Source organism: Mobula birostris, chromosome 14, assembly GCF_030028105.1.
Source record: "Mobula birostris isolate sMobBir1 chromosome 14, sMobBir1.hap1, whole genome shotgun sequence".
NCBI classification, from domain to species: Eukaryota; Metazoa; Chordata; class Chondrichthyes; order Myliobatiformes; family Myliobatidae; genus Mobula; species Mobula birostris.
This window is the reverse complement of record NC_092383.1, coordinates 46,610,271-46,631,263: the sequence shown is the minus strand read 5'-3', so window position 1 is coordinate 46,631,263 and position 20,993 is coordinate 46,610,271. Positions and strand designations below refer to the sequence as shown.

Genomic DNA, 20,993 nt, shown 5'->3' with positions numbered 1-20,993 from the left:
CCCTACCCTTCGGAGGGCCGGACTCTTTGTCGGAGGCACGGCCACTATTGCTTCTCTCAGTTAAGCTGTTTCCCCCCGCCAACAGTGCTCAAACAGGAGTACTTATTGTAAAGGGGCACAGCCACTGGGGTACTCTCTAGTACCTGACACTTCCCCTTCCCCCTCCTAACCGTGACCCACTTGTCTGCCTCCTGTGGCCCCAGTGTGACCACCTGCCTGCAACTCCTCTCTATCAACTCCTCACTTTTCCTGACCAGACGAAGGTCATCGAGCTAACACGGTCCCCTAGGAGCTGCAGCTCGGCGCACCTGGCGCAGATGTGGACGTCCGGGAGGCTGGGAGACTCCAGGACCTCCCACATCCGACACCGAGAACAACAAGCTGCCCTCACACTCATACTTACCCCTTTCCTCAAGTAACAGGAAAAATTGAAAACCAAACCTACTTTGCCTCGCCCGTTTCCGCCAAATCCCTTAAGCCTTCACTCTGCTGTCGGCTCACTCCGCTGCTCGTTGTCTGTCTGTATCTTGTTTTACGGCGGTTGGCATCCAGCTTAATGGTGCATTACCGCCACCCTCTGCACCAGAATGTGCACTAGACATACATTCTAAATCCCTTCACCCAATCGCACACACACATATATACAAACCTACACTTCACCCTCCCATCTTTGACCATCCTAGTATCCTATTCCTGTTTATTCGTCATATTCTATAAAAAACCCCCGTACCCCTTAAAAACGCTAAAAATACCCGGACTTGTGCTCTCTCACCCATGCCCAGCAACCCTTTTAATGTGAATTCCTGCATCCCCAACTCCCTTAATTTATTTCTCATCATCTCTCTCTGTATCCCATACTTCCTGCAACACAAAACTACATGTTCTACTGACTCCTCTTCCTGACATTCCTCACACAATCCTGTCTGGTGTTTCCCTATCATTTTCAATGTTTTGTTTAGTGCACAATGCCCCAGTCTTAACCTAGTCCACACAATTTCCTCTCTTCTGTTTCCATTACCTACCCTAGTAACTGCAACACTCTTTTGTATTTGATATAAATGCCTCCCTTTCCCCTCCCTGTCCCATCTTTCTTGCCACATTCGGTTGACTTTTTCCCAGATTACACACTTAACCTCTGCTTTACTGATACTAATGTGCATTTCCACATTTTCTTTCTTTAACGCCCTCTTTGCCAACTCATCCACCCTCTCATTCCCCTTCACCCTTACATGTGCTGGAACCCATAGAAATTTTACCTGACCTCCCTGATTTGCAATTCTTGTAACTAACTGAAGGACTTCATAAAGTACATCTTGCCGACTGTTTGTGTGAAAAGACCTTAAACTTGCTAGAACTGAGGATGAATCTGAACATATCAATGCTTTGGCTTGTCTGGCTTTCTGCACCCATTGCAACGCAACCAACACTGCCAGCATCTCCACTGTAAACACCCCTAACTTATTAGATGTTCTTCTGCTGATTCCAATTTCTTTTGCTGGTATTACCACCCCAAACCCTGTCACTCCTGTTTCAGGTTCCTTCGCACCATCCCTATAAATGTGGGTATAATCACTATACTTTTCCATCACATGACAGTTAAATGCATTTACCAAATCTGTTTTATATCTTTCTTTCCTTTTTACCTCTAACAAATGCCAGTCTATGTCAGGCCATACAAGCTTCCATGGAGCTACAACCGGATAAACTACTGAAGGACTTATCCTCAGATCAAATACTCCACAATCTTTGGCGATATCATTCCCTACCCGACTAAAGGTATCCCTCTGAAACCTCCCATTTTCCCAGCACTCCTGCAACACTCCTTTAGTAGGGTGAGAATCATTGTGCCCCTGCAAGTTAGCCCAGTAGTTTGCCATCAGTTGCATCCTTCTTAGTTCCAAAGGCATTATTCCCATTTCTACCTGTAGGGCTGACACTGGTGACATTTTAAAAGCCCCACTGCACACTCTCAAGGACTGAGCCTGAATCACATCCAGTTTCCTTATAAGAGACCTAGCTGCTGATCCATATACTATATTTCCATAATCCAATACAGATCTCACTAAAGCCACATACATTCTCTTCAAAGCTGAACAACTTGCTCCCCATTCCCTACCAGTCAAACATCTCATCACATTTATTACTATTTTACATTTCTCCTCAACTTTCCAGATATGGTCTGCCCATGTTAATCGTGAATCAAATATAACTCCCAGAAATTTAAATGATGCAACCCTTTCTAATTCAACCCCATACATCCTTAACTTCTTCCCTACCTCAACCCTTTTCCTGGTAAAAAATACAGTTTGAGTTTTATCTACTGAAAATCTACATCCCCAATCATAACCCCACTCCACCACTTCATCAATTGCTTCTTGTAGTTTCCTGATTATATGGTCCATGTTCCTGCCTCTTTTCCACAAGGCCCCATCATCTGCAAACAGTGACCTACCTATATCCACTGGTACCTTTGTGAAGACATCATTGATCATAATGATGAAAAGTAACGGGCTAATCACACTACCTTGAGGTGTGCCATTTTCCACTATGTACTGTTTTGATAATTCTGATCCAATCCGAACTTGAATTTTTCTACCAAACAAAAAATCTTTAATCCAATTATAAACTCTCCCACCAACCCCCATCTTGTGCAGTTTAATTAATAATCCTTCCTTCCACATCATATCATAGGCTTTTTCAATGTCAAAGAACACTGCCACTACTGACTCTCTATTTGCCTGGGCCTTCCTTATTTCAGTCTCTAACATAATCACTGAGTCCATGGAATTCCTTCCCTTTCTAAATCCACTCTGATAACTTGCCAGCATTCCCCTTTTCTCAAGCTCATATGATAACCTTTCTGTTATCATCCTTTCCATTATTTTACATATACTTGATGTTAATGCAATTGGTCTGTAGCTAGTGGGTTTTGACAGATCCTTGCCAGGCTTCCTTATTGGAATTACTACTGCTTCTTTCCATGCACTTGGTAATCTTCCCTCCTCCCACACTCTGTTATAAAAATGCAGCAACTTCAAGAGCGCTCCTTCTCCTAGATTTTTTAGCATCACAGAGCATATCAGATCTTTCCCTGGGGAGGTTGGTCTCAATCTCTTTATTGCTCTCACCATTTCTGCTAATGTAAATGGATCATCAATTATATCATCTGTTCCTTCCCCCCTGCTTAACACACCTGGGTGTTGGCTCATTATTCTTTCCCTTCTTCTTCTCCCTTCTTCAGACAAATTTTCTGAACTGTGTATCAGTACAAATGACTTGGCTATGACCTCAGCCTTATCCCTACTGGAGACTGCAGTTTCCTCCTCAGATATCATTATTGGATATTCCCATTCCCTTCTATCTCCTCCCATCCTCTTAATCATTCCTCATATCTCTCCTACAGGTGTTGTTCTTCCTACCTTGTCGCAAAAACTCCTCCAACTTGCCCTTTTAGCTTGACGTATAGTTCTTCTCACCACTGCCTGTGCTTTCTTATATTAAACCAAATGCTGCATATTATGGGTTCTTTTAACTAGCCTGAATGCTCTATTTCTGTTTTTTACAGCCTGACAACATTCCTCTGTCCACCATGGTACCAGTTTTCTATTCATCCTATTTTTACTCCTAGGTATAGATCCTTCTGCTACCATGATAATTGCTGAAGTCACCTGACTGTTTAATTCATCTACATTTCCAGAAATATCAATCTTTGTCAACCCTTCTTCACTCAATTTCTGGAACTTACCCCAATCAGCTTTTTCAAACACCCACTTTGGGGTCAAATGCAAAGTGTTAGGGGTTCAGTATTTTTATTGCGCCTAGGTCAGCAACTCTTTTACTGATTGGTTGATGAGAACATCCCACAGGGATTGGCAGTCAATTACAACAACCTGCGCCTCTTTCCTTGATATAGTAGTATTAGTATGTGCCCTGAGAGGGAAAACAGCGGCCGTTGTGAGTTGTCCCTGGGCATGGTGCGTTTTTCCGTTATTCGCCCCAAGACAGTTGATTATTGACTGTTTTCGCCGAGTCGAAGAGGAACATTTGAGAAGACTTTTGCGGACTTCCGCACCTCAGGCGTCTGATCACAGCCTTGGGGCGAGGGCAGAGACGGTCAGCCCTTCTTCCCGGATCACAGCCCTGGGGCGAGGGCAGAGACGGTCAGCCCTTCTTCCCGCAACCCCGCTCGCTGACGGTGATGGGACACGGACTCACGTCGCTACCGATTGTTTATGGAAAACCCCAGCCCCGGTTGTGTGTCACTTTCCAATGCGTGCGTTGATACTGGAAACGGGTATCATTAATTTGCCACTAAAACCTCATTAGATCCCGCATTTGGGAACTTCCTATGAATACACACCGTTCAGGAGCAGATTCGGCGATGAGAGAACGCGTTCGCCGGGATCTTGCAGCATTCGCGTCACTCTTTAAACAGCCGGGAATGCTTCACAGAGCCAAGTATAGTCACTTCAAAAACAATGCCTTATCATTCCTACAGGAAACAAGCAATGCGTCACCGAGGGCCAAGAACCCGGTAGCTCCTTTTCGCTGATACCCGCTTCTCCGGCTGAAAAGCTGCCGCCGCACTGCCTACCTATGTGCGCACAATGGCTCATTCGAAACTGTCCGGTCCAGCTGGTTTACTTGTTCTCAACTGCTTTCCGCGGGCCCCAAATAAGGTGTTGAGAATCAAAGTGAGCAGCACCGTCGGCTCTCCCAGCCTCTCTCCTTTCTCGGCTCTGGGTCTAACGAACTACCATTGTGTCCCTCCTCAGGCCAAGAACGACCACAAGGTGAGCACAATGCAGCCCGAGAAGGAACGGCTGGACAGAGGGCAGTGGGTCTGCAGTGCGGATTCGGCCAAAGGCTCACAGCAACATCGGGAGGACGATCTCGACTCCGGCATACTTTACACCGTGAGAGTAAGTCACTTCTTTAAACTTTTACATTAACTCTTGCTGCGATTCGGGGAGAAGAACAACTGGCCGTGCAAATGATTCATCGTTTAAAACAACCCTGAAGACCGACAGCATAGCTGCAGGTCCTTCGTCCCATATGTCTGTGCTGACCATGATGCCAACCAGCAGTAAACAATCACGCTGTGTATTGCATACATTTTCACCTTGAATCAAAAATCTTGCAAGAATATTCCAAGCTCTAATAACGATTTAATTGCCTTGGATAGTGAGCTGAAGGGCTTCATTTCTGGTCTGGAGCTCAGATGATGGCAGTTGAGTGTTCCCAATGAAGATACTATAGTTTGTAATTTTGTAACATGAAATGAAAGAGATTTTCACCTGGAACCTACCAGCCTTCTCCTTCCCACTCCCCCCCCCCCCACATTTTTTTATAGGGACTCTGCCCCTTCCCTCTACAGTCCTGACGAAGGGTTCTGGCCCGAAACGTCGACTGATCTTTTCCACGGACGCTGCCCGACCTGCTGAGTTCCTCCAGCGTGTTGTGAGTGTTGCTTTGACCCCAGCATCTGCAGATTATTTTGTGAAAGAGATTTCTATATATACAATTAAGTCTTATTTTTACTTAGAGATACAGCAAGATAGCAGGCCTTTGCGGCTCAACGGGCCCGATTACGACCACGTATCCAATTATCCCTCTGACCCACATGTCTTTGGAATGAGCACCGTGAGGAAGTCCACGCAGTCACGGAAAGAACAGGGCAGTGGTGGCTGTTGATCCTGGGTCGCTGGCTTGTAATAGCATTAGGCTAACCAGTCGCATGCAGTACTGTGCAAAGGACTTGGGCACGTAAAAAATATTCTGTAAAGTGAAGGTGTTTTCAAAAAATAAAGGAATAAAAAGCTTATAAATACCAAAAAAATACTATAAAGAATAGTAAATAAAAAAAACTGATTCAAATCAGTATCTGTCGGGACCACCCTTTGCCTTTAAAACTGCATCAGTTCTCTTGGGTTACACTGACGTGCAGTTTTATAAGATGTTTTTCCAAGCATCTTGGAGAACTTTCCACAGTTCTTGTGCAGACTTTGGCGGTCTTTGCATGCTTTCTGTCTCTCCAGGTAATCCCAGCGAGCCTTGCTGATGTTGAGATCATTGCTCTGAGGAGGTCATACCATCTGAAACCATATATTTAAAAAAAATCAAAATCAAGGGTGCCTGTGACTTTTGCACAGTACTGTAAGTCTCAAGATCTTATTTTTAATTAAGAGCTGTTGTTTCAGGTAATATTTACTGATTTGTTTAATCAGAGTTTACAACTAAAGTAATAAAACCATTGTTAACATTGGGTTTAAAGGACACCTTGCCCTTGTTGTGAGGGCAACATTGTTTTGACATTTATTGAAACCAAGATGTGCTTCTCACACTTCTGTGCACATTCCACTTGGCGGCTTCTTTTCTGCAGTTAGTTACTCTGCTAATTTCATGCAATTCTTAACCCTAATGCAGTGATCAGAAAATTTGTGAAACAAAATTTAGGCAGGGCCAGAGGCTTCTCGTGGTTATTGTGTATAAAAGAAGATTATCTTGGTGATTCAGACGCTGCTTGTGCATCAAACAATGAGACTCTGATTGACCTGATGTTTGTTTGACTGGGTGTACTGGTGACCTTGAAATAATTATCAAGGTATCCATTGTTGTGGATGTTCAGTAAATTAACAGGTCATCAGCTAGTTCATGACTAATGCAAGATTGTATTCTAATTGCATCACTTGTCAAAGCTGTATATCAAACAGATAACAATGAACAAAGCAAAGATGGTAATTAAAAAAAAGGAACTTGGAACTGAAGAATATTTCACATCATTTGACTGAAATAATTCTGAAATGAAGGTTGAAAAGTTATGTAACGTTCAGTGTAAATTTTGTCCATCACATAATGATGCAATTTGACATGTGTATCCATTTTTCCTTACAAGCCTTTTCCTTACTCTTTTTTTCTTGTTTCAGAAATGTGACATCAAAATTTCAGGGAAGTGTAAAGAGTTGTTAAAGAAAAGGCAAAGCAAATGAAATATGACACTCCTATAAATAACTATATCTCAGAGAGCTATTAACTATTGTCATGGTTTCTCGTTTCTCACAAACAACAAGGAAACGCGGAAAACTCCAAGAAGTTTTAAACTTTAATTTGCAAATCAAAGCTGAGACAATCAGAAAGCTAGTAGCTGACTGCCCTTCGAGGCTTGTATACAGCATCTTTTATAGCAATTTTCCTATCTTAGCTACATTATCATATCCAGTTGGCCTGTGATTACATATCACCAATATGTCCACTCTCGACTTTCCACTATTGTTTTACTCCCCAACTTAATTATGTCCTAGTTTACATTTTAGACCATATATCCTCTCATCCCTAACCACAGTTATTTCTTAATTAGTCTTGCGTTGACATACTGCCACATATTTCATCATCTTACTCGCCACCGTTATCTTTCTACTTGGTTTCATTCTAGTTCTCTTCATGAATTAATAGTGAACAGGTCAAAAGTCATGGCTACATAGTGAATACCTTCTATTGAGCTAGCAGTGGTTACATAGTAAATATAGAAAATACAATGTGTGCATTTGAGTAAATACTGTAATACATAGAAAATACAATGCATGTATTTGCATTTTCCAATACTATCTTCAAAATCTATAGCTTAAAAATAAAACTGTACAATTGAAATACCACTAATGTCGGAAATGGACCAGGTAAACTTGAGGGCAGGGTGAAAGTTGGAGGCAAAGTTAATAAAGTCAACGAGCTCTGCATGGGTGCAGGAAGCAGCGCCAATGCAGTCGTCGATGTAGCGAAGGAAAAGTGGGGGACAGATACCAGAATTTTTTTTTTATTTCAAAATATACTTTATTCAAAAATCAATATATACAATAAACCATTCAATAACTTCCTCCTTTACATACGTTTCCATTATACTCAGTAAAATATCCGTATTAATGGCCACCCACGTGGCACTCCAGTAGTTCAGCTTAGCATATCATTGTTGAGGGGTATACTCCCCGCCCACCGACCCCTCCCACTCCCGCGGGTGGAGAAACCTATACCGTGGTCCTTCCCCACCGGGCCCTTGCGGTGGCTGCACCAAGTTTCAGTGCGTCCCTCAGCACGTACTCCTGCAGCTGAGAGTGTGCCAGTCAGCAGCATTCTCCCACAGACATCTCCATGTGCTGGTAGATCATCAAGTTTCGGGCTGACCAAAGAGCGTCTTTCACCGAGTTGATGATCTGCCAGCAGCACCGGATGTTGGTCTCCGTGTGCGTCCCCAGGAACAGACCGTAGATCAGGGAGTCCTCTGTTATGCAGCTGCTGGGGATAAAACGTGACACTAGCCCGTCCATCCTCCTCCACACCCTCTTTGCGAACTGGCAGTGTGCAAAGAGGTGGGTCACAGACTCCTCCTCACTGCAGTCCTCCCGTGGGCAGTGGGGTGTGGAGACGACATTCCGGGTGTACAGGAGGGCTCTGACTGGGAGGGCCCCTCTCACCGCCAGCCAGGCGAGGTCTTGGTGCCTGTTGGTGAGATCTGGCGATGAGGCATTTTGCCAGATGAACTGGACAGTCTGCTCAGGGAACCACCCCACTGTGTCCATCACGTCCTTCTCCTGCAGTGCCTGCAGGACACTTCGTGCCGACCACTGCCTGATGGCCCTGTGGTCAAAGGCGTTCTCCTGGAAGAACTTTGCTACGTAGGACAGGTATGCCGGCAACGACCAGCTGACTGGGGCGTTGCGCGGGAGTGGGGCCAGACCCATCCTTCGTAGCCAGGGCGACAAGTAGAACCTGGGCACATAGTGGTACTTGGTGCCCACATACCTGGGCTCTACACACAACCTGATGCAGCCACATACGAAGCTGACCATCAGGGTGAGGGTGACATTGGGGACGTTCTTGCTCCCGTTGTCCAGGGACTTGTGCATGACGGTCCGTCTCACCCGCTCCATCTTGGATCCCCAGACGAATCTGAAGGCAGCCCGGGTGATTTCCGAGCTGTAGGAGCAGGGGACGGGCCAGACCTGCGCCAAGTACAGCAGCCCTGAGAGCACCTCACACCTGATGACCAGGTTCTTGCCCGTTATCGACAGGGAGCGCCCTCCCCACAGTCCCAGTTTCTGTTTCACCTTGGCAGTCCGCTCCTGCCAGTTGTTGCACGCCTCAGCCCCTCCGAACCAGATCCCCAACACCTTCACGTGGTCAGACCTGATGGTGAAGGGGACGCTGGATCGGTCGGGCCAGTTGCCGAAGAGCATAGCGGTTGACCCTGGCCCCCGACGCTAGCTCGAACTGTTCGCAGGTGCCAATCAACCTGCGAACTGACCTCGGATCAGAGCAGAAGACGGTGACGTCGTCCATGTACAGGGAGGTTTTCACTTGGGTCCCTCCACTGCCTGGCAGCGTCACCCCTCTTATGCCCTCATCCCTCCTGATACCAGAATAGGCACAGAACATAGATTGTTCCACAAAGCCAACAAAAAGGCAGGCATAGCTAGGACCCATACGGGTGCCCATAGCTACACCTTTAGTTTGGAGGAAGTGGGAGGAGCCAAAGGAGAAATTATTAAGAGTAAGGACTAATTCCGCTAGTCGGAGCAGAGTGGTGGTAGAGGGGAACTGATTAGGTCTGGAATCCAAAAATAAGCGTAGAGTTTTGAGACCTTCCTGATGGGGGATGGAAATATATAGCCTCCAGGTCCAACATATTATTCTCCGTAACTTCCGCCACCTCCAACGGGATCCCACCGCTAAGCACATCTTTCCCTCCCCCCCCCCCCGCATTCCACAGGGATCGCTCCCTACGCAACTCCCTTGTCCATTCGTCCCCCATCCCTCCCCACTGATCTCCCTCCTGGCACTTAACCGTGTAAGCGGAACAAGTGCTACACATGCCCTTACACTTCCTCCCTTACCACCATTCAGGGCCCCAAACAGTCCTTCCAGGTGAGGCAACACTTCACCTGTGAGTCGGCTGGGGTGATATACTGCGTCCGGTGCTCCCAATGTGGCCTTTTATATATTGGCGAGACCCGACGCAGACTGGGAGACTGCTTTGCTGAACACCTACGCTCTGTCCGCCAGAGAAAACAGGATCTCCCAGTGGCCACACATTTTAATTCCACATCCCATTCCCATTCTGACATGTCCATCCACGGCCTTCTCTACTGTAAAGATGAAGCCACACTCAGGTTGGAGGAACAACACCTTATATTCCGTCTGGGTAGCCTCCAACCTGATGGCATGAACATCGACTTCTCTAACTTTCGCTAATGCCCCACCTCCCCCTCGTACCCCATCTGTCATTTATTTATATACACACATTCTTTCTCTCACTTTCCTTTTTCTGCCTCTGTCCCTCTGACTATACCCCTGCCCATCCTCTGGGTCCCCCCCCCCCTTGTCTTTCTTCCCGGACCTCCTGTCCCATGATCCTCTCGTATCCCTTTTGCCTATCACCTGTCCAGCTCTTGGCTCCATCCCTCCCCCTCCTGTCTTCTCCTATCATTTTGGATCTCCCCCTCTCCCTCCAACTTTCAAATCCCTTACTCACTCTTCCTTCAGTTAGTCCTGACGAAGGGTCTCGGCCTGAAACGTTGACTGCACCTCTTCCTAGAGATGCTGCCTGGCCTGCTGCGTACACCAGCAACTATTATATCTGGGAGATTGTTTGTGTCTTCCCTAGTGAAGACAGATCCAAAGTACCTGTTCAACTCGTCTGCCATTTCCTTGTTCCCCATAATAAATTCACCCGCTTCTGTCTTCAAGGGCCCAATTTTGGCCTTAACTATTTTTTTCCTTTTCACATACCTAAAGAAGCTTTTACTATCCTCCTTTATATTCTTGGCTAGTTTACCTTGGTACCTCATTTTTTCTCCGTGTATTGCCTTTTTAGTTCCCTTCTGTTGCTCTTTAAAAGTTTCCCAATCCTCCAGCTTCCCACTCGTCTTTGCTATGTTATACTTCTTCTCTTTTATTTTTATACTGTCCATTACTTCCCTTATCAGCCATGGCCTCCCCTTAGGATCTTTCTTGTTCTTTGGAATGAACTGATCCTGCACCTTCCGCATTATTCCCAGAAACACTTGCCATTGCTGTTCCACTGTCATCCCTGCTAGGGTATTGTTCCATTGAACTTTGGCCAGTTCCTCCCTCATTGCACCATAGTTCCCTTTGTTCAATTGTAACACTGTCACTTCCAAGTTTGAAAAATTTCAGTTCTCCAGCAAATCCAGAGTTTTGAAAGATCTCTGCTAATGACTTCACAATCTTTTGAGCTATCTCTTTCAGAACCCTGGAGTGTAGTCCTTCTGGTCCAGTTGACTTAACTTCAGACCTTTTAAGTTCCCAAGCACCTTTTCCTTAGTAATAGCAATACGCACACTTCTGCCCAACACTCTTAAATCACTGTCATATTGCTGACACAAAATACTCAAGTTCATACACCATTTTGTTGTCCCCCATTACTCCCTCTTCAGCATCACTCTCCAGTGGTCCAATATTCCCCTCTCATCTCTCCTTTACAGTTTATGTATCTAAAAAAAACCTTGGTATCCTTTTTGATATTATTGGCTAGCACTGCCACATTTCATCTTTAGTCTCCTGTTGCTTGTTTCCCTCTGTTGGTTTTTACATAGCTTCTCAATCCTCTAACCACCCACTATTTTTTGCTGCATTATGTACACTCTTTTCCTTTTACGCTGTCTTTGACTTTCCTTCTCAGCCATGGTTCCTTTGTTCTCCCATTAGAATACTACTCCTTCAAGATCTATCTGTCCTACACCTTCCAAATTGCTCTCAGAAATGGCAGCGGTTGCTGTTTTGCGAACATCCCTGCTAGTGTCCACTTCCAGTCAACTTTGGCCAGCAATTCTCTCATGCCTCTGTAATTCCCTTTACTCCACTGTAAAGCTGATACATCTGTTCTAGATTCTTTCTCTCAAACCGCAGGGAGAATTCTATCATATTATGATCACTGCCTCCCAGGGGTTCCTTGATCTTAAGTTCTCTAATCAAATCAGGTTCAGTACATAACACCCAATCCAGAATTGCCTTTTCCCTAGTGGCTTCAACCACAAGCTACTCCAAAAAGCTATCTTGTAGGCATTCTACAAATTCCCTCTCTTGGAATCCAGCACCAACATGATTTTCCAAATCTGCCTGCATATTGAAATCCCATGACTATCATAATACTGCCCTTTTGACATGCCTTTTCCATCTCCCATGGTAATTTGTACCTCATTTCCTGCCTACTCTTTTGAAGCCCATATACAACTCCCATCAGGTTTTTTTTAAAAAAAGCACTGTGGTTTCTTTACTCTACCAACAAGGATTCTATAGCTTCTGATTCAGTTACCTCTTTCGAAGGAATTGATTTCATTTTTTACCAACAGAGCCACCCTCTGCTTGTCCTTTCGATACATTGTGCATTTTTGGATGTTAAGCTCCCAACTATGAGCCACAACTCAGTGATGTCCACAACATTTCCGCCAATCTCTAACGGCACTATATGATGCTGAGTCCCAGCATCTCCTTCCTCATCTTTCACAGCAGCTTGGAGATGCATCCCACAAAACCCATGTCATCTAATATCTTTGTATACATGGTCTAGAATATCCAAATGCTCCAACAAGTACTTGCCTATAGAAAACAGAGTGTTAATGGGACTTATTCTGGCTAGAGGCCTGTGAATCGTGCTGTTTTATCAGGATCCCAAAATGGTTTGGAAGAAAATGTGGATGTCTGGGTTAGCAAATTCATAAACATAAGGTTGGTGGTATTATGGATATAATCCCTATAATTCTTACACTTCTGATTTGCCCCTCTTATCTCGTGATGAATCTTGAGGCACTAGCAGTATATATAAATGTCTGTAGAACATATAGAACCATAGAAACTACAGCACAGAAACAGGCCTTTTGGCCCTTCTTGGCTGTGCCAAACCATTTTCTGCCTAGTTCCACTGACCTGCACATGGACCATATCCCTCCATACACCTCCCATCCATGTATCTGTCCAATTTATTCTTTATATCCCAGCAGTGACCATCTAATATTTCCCCACATCTGTGCTCATTGAAGAGTCATCAAGGACATCTTCCCTCATTACTGATGGTCTCCAAAAATCAATATTACCACATCCCCACTTCCTCAGCAAGACACAAAGTACCAGAGGAACTCAACAGGTCAGGCAGCATCTGTGGAGGAAAATGCAGTCGATGCTTCAGGTTCAGATTCATTTGAGCTGGACCCTTCATCAGTCTTGGCCTAAAATGTCGACTTTCCATTCCCCACCCCCCCATAAAAAATGCCTGACCCACTGAGTTCCTCCAACGGTTTGTTGGTTGCTCAAGATTCCAGCACCTGCAGTCTCATATCTCTTTTACATCCTCCCCTATCAAACATTAAGTGCCTACATTATTGCATTCTGAGTTGTTACTACTTCCTTTTTGGAATTATCTTCCTCAATCTGGTGGAAGCAGAATCTTTGAACATTATAAAGCACAAGGAGATACTACTATTTTTGTTAATAGATTGGAAAACAAAATAACGAAGGCGAAATTTTATAACATATTAAGTAAAACTATAAAAGCAAGCTGATCGGATAGACTAATTGTACTTAAGGATTAATTCATATTTACCCAGGCACACAAAAATAAATGTTCTGTAACCAAAGTTCAGAACAAATCTTAGACATCAGAGTCCATTTTTCAAAGCTGAAAGTTCAAATAAAACTAGTAACGAATTACACAAAGCAAGGAAAATTTTATAATCAGTAAATTTATTAGATACAGAAGGAAAAATTCTGATATTTACATAGTGCAAGTATAACTTGTTAATTATGGAATTATGTACATTAAATGAAATGACAAATGCTGGTCACACAAGCAAAAATGCATATCATCCTTCATATCACCAATTATCAAACTTCTGCATCTGCCAATTTTGAATTCGATTCCAAATGAAAACAATAAAATATAAATCAAACTAACCTATAGCAAGAGGCACATTAAAGAATATTAACAGTCCGTTTTGAGAGCCTCTTGGAGAAAATACAAATGTACAATTTAGCCTATAGCATAGATCAGACAAACGTTACGATTTTCATTCTGTATAAATCAAGGATCAGGTCACTTTGCACAGTTGGACACATTTGGATTTCATGTAGTACGGAGTGCTTAGAAGTCTAATAAATCCTATACTCACCCGACACAAACTGTCCCAGGAATTTGACCAAACAGAAACATACATGTCTCAATCCTCTGCTATTCAAAACAAGATCAATGTACATGAAAAAGAAACTGGTTCCTATTAAGTGATAACAGCAACAATCACAAAGCTATCCACACTATTAGTACAATACAGCCTGAAATACAATGAATATTATGTTAGCTTTTTACCACCAACTTGATGGACCATCTTTGTTTATGTATTAATACAAAGTTGAACCTAAACCCGCTCAGGACACCTGCTTACAATAGAAAAGTGTTAAATTATAAACTAAGATAACAATTTTTGAAAGTCATTTTGCATAATATATTATTTTTTTATCATGAATTAAATACTAAAGATTATTTGAAAGTTGCCATTGTTCTGTATATGAATAGTTCTATTTTGGGTAAAAATTTACAAATGGAATTAATTATGAAACAAAAAAGATAAGTATGTGAACTATATAAAGATTAAAAAATATTTTCTGAAAGGTTTTTTTTAGCACCAGCTGTTGCCATATAGATCAAGTTGTGCACAACCTACTGGTGCCACAAGGAAGTACCAACTTCTGAACATCAAAATAATGCATTACTGTGGAATATTAAATATTGTATAACATCACCATACACCAGCAGTGTTCTTCCATCATTTCCATGAAGCAACGAAGTTTTAATTGTGAAAGTATTTTAAGTTTTTGCATATGAGAGTAGGTGAAAAATCCTCCTGTCAAAGTCCTGTACCATTTTGAATGAGATGCATTCTTCCACTTAATTTGGTTTCTATAAGCCACTATAAAAGTTTGTTCAAATGTGCAAGTTTTAGTTTAAATGCACATTCTGTCAAAGGAAAACACTTTTAGACACCACCTGTCATTAAAGAAAACTTGCATTTAGTTGATGTGCATGGCATAAATCCTGAAGCTTCAATTTAAGAGCAATAAATGTGAACATAATTTAATTTCTTTACACTTAGACTTACAACTAAAAGGTTTACTTTGTCAGTGTACAGGTAGAGCTGAAGGTCTGATCTTTAAATATTTTTTATGACATATTTAAACAACTTTGCCCCTATATATTTGTGTGTATTTTATGACGTAAACCTGCAACTCCTGCAACCAATATAGCACAAAACAGATTTTCCATCACAATCACGATGCAATTAAAAGGTTACAGGTCTAATTTGCATTATCAAGTGCAGCTGATGAACACATTTACGTTTAGGTGGATCTGTCTATGTTACCTTTGAACATTGGACCAATTTACAACTGTTAAAGATATATAAAAGAATCCCATTGCCTTTATTACCATGAAAAAGCTGCATTGAAGGTATAATTTACTGCTGTAAGCAACAGTGCAAGTTTATAACTATGCAAATAGTCAAAACTGATATTTTAAAAATATCTATCAAGCAATCCAGAATTGCAAGCCTGATGCTACATAAAGGAACCATAATTAAGACAGTACAGCTACTGCACACTTGATGTTGTGTAAGTGTGTTGTACAAGGTAACAAAATTTCACCTGTTCATGTCAATTAAAATGAACTATTTTCTAGTATATCCCATGCACACACAAGGCCAGCTGTCATATTATTTTCCAGATTCCAGCCCAAAACGTTTTGGATGGCAGCAAAGTAGTAATATCCATATAGAAAAGGCTAATAAAGAGCTGTATAACATCCATTTTATCAACTTTCCCTGAATTCAATTACACAATGCTGATATAAGCAAATTCATATTAGGTCCAAGAAATGCTTTAAAAAACACGAGTAACATTAATTTCATTATGGAGAGCTATGGTTACATGCATCCATCAATTAGGTGCCACATATTGCACACTAAAGATCACAAGTCACAGTTGCGCAATGAGTATATCTTAGAAACATCACCATTTTGCTGTTCAAGTTGTGTAGAATTAAAAAATATCAGTCAAATTATCTTCTGATATAAAACTACTGTCACTCAAGAGACTGGATTTCTTGTAAACAAAACTGCTGGCTTTTTCCTCCCATCAACATATTTTACATTTTCTCCAAAGATTCAGAAAAAAACTTTCACAAACCATCTAGAAAAACATTTTATGTTTGATAAAGACACTGAGGTTAGGGTCAATTGTGGACAGATTTTGAAAAGACAGAATTTTTCAATATGTGACTTTATGATCTATCTGTACAAGAAGTGAAATTGAGTTAAGTTATAAACAGCAGACTTTTACTAGTTGTTCCTATACATGTTCCTGAGATCAGTGACATTTTGTTTACAGTAACTCAGATCGACTCAATGATTGCTCAAAAAAATTACAGTTAGGCATTAATCTTTATAATTTTATCCAATTAAGTGCCAATAATGGTAAGTTGGTAGGTGGGATAAATATATATTTGCCAAGTCCAAAGGAGAAACAAATCCAACAGAACATGCCAAATATTGAAGAATAATTTTAAGTACTTTATGGCTAATGCCTTTGGTTTCTAAATTTGCACTTCATATTCTTACTGTTAGAAATAAATTTGTACTTTCCACTACATTTGAACCCTTTTTAAACAAAGCATTACCATTAATGGGATTAAAGTACTTTTAACAGTTACATTTGCTTGTGTATTTTTGTAATCTCATGAGTTTACCAGAAAATAATCGTGTTCCACACCAATCTGCTGGTCTGGGGCTGCAATTATTAGGTGTCTCTCTCTGTTTCTCTAGGTTGAGAGCCCTCACTCTCTGCAATCGCATCTGCTTGCTCCACCATTTCGTGTTCTTCTGCATCACATTGCCCACTGTGATCTTCCTCTGTACCATCAATATTTTTGCTAAGCTGCAAAGTTTCCAGTGTTTTCTGTGCTTCTGATACCCAATCATCAATTCTACTGCTAAGTGTTACCACCATAGCAACAGGTTCAGGGATATCATCATCTTCCTCCTCCTCCTCTTCCTCCTCTTCATCATCATCTCCCTCCTCCTCAAGCATGTCTGGTACAAGAGTACTAGTAGTGCTAATCATGGAGGAATTAAGAACATCCCTGCAGCTGCCATCAAGTGATCCAGTCTCAGTACTTTGCTGAGAGGCCCACTCTAACATATCATCAGCTTTTCCATCTTCCTTGTCTGAACCAGTGGGCTTTGTTGGATGAGATGTCTGACCCATAGAGGAAGTGCTTGTTGTTCCCAAGACAATTTTGTTAAAATTGTGTGAGACTGCTGGAAAACCTGTAGACTTCTGCAGGACGATAGTCGCACTGGGTATGGTTTTCTCTATCTCAGAACCATCAGCTGCATCAGTAGCTTCCACCATGTTCCGCCAGTTTGTTTCTTAAAAGCAAAATATATTTTATGATTAAAGATTAATATTGGATAACAAAATGAAAAATACAAGTCCCAAATGTAGAGAAATAAATAATTTTAGAATTAGATCAATCTCCAGATTATGTAGCTTTAAAGTACAGTCCATCAGGGGGACAAACAGTTGCTCTTACGGATGTTGTGGACAGTGGGATATAGATCAGTTGTAGACATGGGTGAAAAAATGGCAGATGGAATTTAACCAGTCAAATGTGAAGTGTTGCACTTTGGTCAATCAAATGTAAAGAAACAGTACACTGTTCAGGGTACAACATTGATGAGCAGAGGGACACTGGGAAACAAGTTTATAGCTCCATGAAAGTAGATACACAGGTTGATAGGGTGGTTAAGAAGGCATATGGCATGCTTATCTTTATTAGTTGAGGCATTGAGTTCAAAGTCACTAAGTTATTTTGCAGCTTCATAAAACTCTAGTTAGGCTACATCTAGTGTACTGTATACAGTTCTGGTCACCTAGTATAGGAAGGTTCTCAAGGCCTTGGAGATGGTGCAGAAGAGGGTTACCAAGATGCTGCCTGGATTAGAGTGCATGTGTTGTACTAGAATAGGGACCATTACATTGGCTATCTCATTGCACAAGAGTTTTGCTAATACTTCCAAGTTGGCAAAATGATCTGAAGAGTAGTCACTCACCATATTCCTTCTCGTTTACTTCAGAAATAGGCTCAGATATCACACTACAAAATGAAATGGCACTCGCTGCAGAAGGGTTGCGAGAATGGCCCATGTGTGGAACTTTCCTGGTGTGTTTCAGTGCCTCCTCAGCTTGTTCCTGCTCCAAGGCTGTTACCATATCACGGTAAGCTTTACGGGCCTCCTCCGTTAATGCCACCAGTTTATTAAACAAATTCTAAGCAAAGAAATCACACGATTGTTCATTTGAAGTTGCATTAACATTTTTTACTGATAAAAGTGAACACAGGAAAATCATAATACTTTAATAAGTAGGATATATCATACCAACATCTTCAGCTGTTGTACTGTCTATGTGTACAAAATGTGCTTTGATGGCTGAAGATGGTATTTATGGAAGCTTTATATCATAAGTACTGGAGGCTCAGAAGTTAATACAGGTCAGCAAAGACAGCAATTAACAGGTGTGTGGAGTTATTGAAGGACAATATACATCCAAACTTAAGGATGAAGATACAAGGGGGAAATTGTAGTAAAAGTCTAACATACAACATTACAGCACAGTATAAGCCCTTCTGTCCATGATGTTGCGCCAACCTTTTAACCTACTAAGAGCAATCTAACTCTATAATCTTACATGCCCTTTCATTTTTCTATTACCCATGTGCCTATCTTAGAGTCTCTTAAATGTCCCTTACATATCTGCCTCCACCACCACCTGTGGCAGGATGTTCCATGTACCCACAAGTGTAAAGGACTTGGGTCTGACATCCCCCATCTTAAAATTATGCAACCTTGTATTAGCCAGTTCTTTCCAGGGAAAAAGTCTCGATCTATGAGCCCTATCATATTTTACACCTCTATCAAGTCTCCTTTCATCCACCTTCAATGCAGAGAGAAAAGTCTTAGCTCATGTAACCTATCCTCATATGACATGCCCTCTAATCCAGGTAGTATTCTGGTTAAATCTTCTCTACACCCTCTCTAAAAGCTTCCACATTCTTCCTAGGAGATCATTATGGTACATGCTACCAGAACATGCTGGTAGAGAGAGTTTTATTTGGGTTTTCTTTAGCGCTGGAAATGGTTACATCCCGACACGCGGGACAGAAGCAAGGTCGCATTGTGTATTCCACGGACCAGCAAAGACCGGCCGGCTTAGCGAACAGAGCGGTGGACACCCTGCTGAAATCCGGAGGAAAACACACAGAGGGGGATCACAAAGCCGAGGAAAGAGGACCAGGTCGAGACAACAGAGTCTTTTGGAGAAGAGGAGTTTGGTGGGTAATACCAATCCGGCTGACCGGAAGTGCACTGAGAGCAGTAAGCGTAAAGGAGTTGGGGGCTTACTGTTCTGGTTAACAATGGATGGTGCAATCCGGGTCATATTACGATCGAGGAACATGTTTGTAGACCAAATATTGAACTTTTTACTGTTGGACTTCGGCCATATTCCACCGAGATACAACACTGGGCGGCACGGGAGGTCGTTCCTGCCTGTGGCCATCGAACTTGCAGCTCCTCCCGTGGAGGGTCAGACACCCTGAGCCAATAGACTGGTCCTGGACTTATTTTCCATCTGGCATAGTTTGCATTTTGTTGTTTGATTGTTGGGGGTTTTTGTATTGCTATATTTACTCTCTATTCTTGGTGGTGCGGCTGTAACGAAACCCAATTTCCCTCGGGATTAATAAAGTATATCTATCTATCTATCAGGACTGAACATAATGTTCCAAGTATGGTTTAACCCATATAGACCTGCAACATTATCTCATAGTACTTGAACTCAAGTCCCTGACTAATGAAGGCCAACACATCATATGCTTTTCTCAACAACCCTATCAACTTGCCGGGTAACTTTGAGGGATCTATAGACATTGAACCCAGGATCCCTCTGTTCTTCCACACCCTGCCTTTAGCTCTGTATTCTGCCATAAAACTTGACCTTCTAAAATGAATTACTTCACACTTTCCTGGGTTGAACACCATCTGCCACTTCTCAGCCCAGCTCTGAATCCTGTCAATGTCCCGTTGTAACCTACGACAACTCTCCATGCTATTCACAACTCCACCAACCTTTGTGTCATCTGCAAACTTCTCTGGGCAAGCCAATACTGGGGAATCCACACAATCAAGCTTCCTGGATCCCATGACTCCTGACTTTCTGAATGAGTCTACCATGGGGAACCTTATTAATGACTTACAAAAATTAACATACACCACATCCACTGCTCCACCTTCATCAATGTGCTTTGTCACATCCTCAAAAGTTTCAGTCAGACTCAGGAGACATGACCTGTCCCTCACAAAGCCATGCTATCTATCCCTACACACTCAATGCTTAAGAACAACTTATTTCCCACCACCACCAGATTTCAGAATGGACAATGAATCCATGTACACTACCTCACTATTATTTTTTGCTCTCTTTGTGTACTATTTAATTTAATACGCATTTTTATTGTATGGATTTTTATGTTTTGCACTGCACTGTTGGTACGAAACAAATTTCATGACATTTATTATATTTTTAATTTAGAGGTACAGAGCCAACTAGGCCCTCCTGGCCCTTCACGCTGACCGCCCAACAACCCCGATTAATCCCAACTTCATCATGGGATAATTTACCTACCCGGTATGTCTTTGGACCATGGGAGGAAATTGGAGGACCTGTAAAAAACCCACACATTCCTTGGAAAGGACGTACAGAAACTTCTTACAGAGGGTGCCAGAAATTCTGACGCCCCGAGGTGTAATAGTGTAATTTCAGTGACATTAACTTGATTCTGATTCCTCATCAGACTACGCTTCACCAAATACCGAAAAATC

The 20,993-nt window shown here is 42.3% G+C and overlaps 2 protein-coding genes across 14 annotated transcripts in view; one reads left to right on the top strand and one right to left on the bottom strand.

Moving 5' to 3' along the window:
• Window positions 1–3,980: 3,980 nt before the first annotated feature.
• Window positions 3,981–19,874, top strand: LOC140209878 (uncharacterized). 7 transcript variants are annotated; one of them, XR_011889086.1, is made up of 4 exons: window positions 3,981–4,458; window positions 4,776–4,922; window positions 18,189–18,330; window positions 19,174–19,874. XR_011889086.1 is itself a non-coding variant. In XM_072278501.1 (3 exons), the coding sequence occupies exons 1-3, from the start codon at window positions 4,349–4,351 to the stop codon at window positions 6,987–6,989; spliced, it is 396 nt and encodes a 131-aa protein (XP_072134602.1). In that variant the 5' UTR covers window positions 3,981–4,348; the 3' UTR covers window positions 6,990–7,781. The 7 variants fall into 7 exon arrangements, 4 of the variants coding, with proteins under 4 accessions (XP_072134602.1, XP_072134601.1, XP_072134604.1 ...); XR_011889085.1 differs by having other exon boundaries at window positions 3,981–4,534; XR_011889087.1 differs by lacking the exons at window positions 18,189–18,330; window positions 19,174–19,874 and adding exons at window positions 5,354–5,460; window positions 5,546–6,881 and having other exon boundaries at window positions 3,981–4,922.
• secisbp2l (SECIS binding protein 2-like) overlaps window positions 13,745–20,993 on the bottom strand; it is a 195,633-nt gene continuing 188,384 nt past the window's right edge. For 6 of the 7 annotated variants that reach the window (XM_072278482.1, XM_072278483.1, XM_072278487.1 and 3 more), the window contains 2 exons: window positions 18,165–18,381; window positions 15,848–17,480 (listed from right to left, as the gene is read on the bottom strand). In XM_072278482.1, coding sequence (XP_072134583.1) covers window positions 16,849–17,480; window positions 18,165–18,381 — 849 coding nt within the window. In that variant the 3' untranslated portion in view covers window positions 15,848–16,848. Of the gene's footprint in view, window positions 15,047–15,847; window positions 17,481–18,164; window positions 18,382–20,993 lie in introns of those variants that run through there. The other variant, XR_011889084.1, reaches the window with a different exon arrangement.

Excerpts from the sequence above, each read along its gene's own strand:
- LOC140209878 (XM_072278500.1), top strand. The coding sequence starts at position 4,349 with ATGAATACACACCGTTCAGGAGCAGATTCGGCGATGAGAGAACGCGTT. Across the intron at positions 4,535-4,775 it reads CACCGAGGGCCAAGAACCCG|GCCAAGAACGACCACAAGGT; the intron begins GTAGCTCCTTTT and ends GTCCCTCCTCAG. Across the intron at positions 4,923-5,545 it reads GCATACTTTACACCGTGAGA|AGATACAGCAAGATAGCAGG; the intron begins GTAAGTCACTTC and ends ATTTTTACTTAG.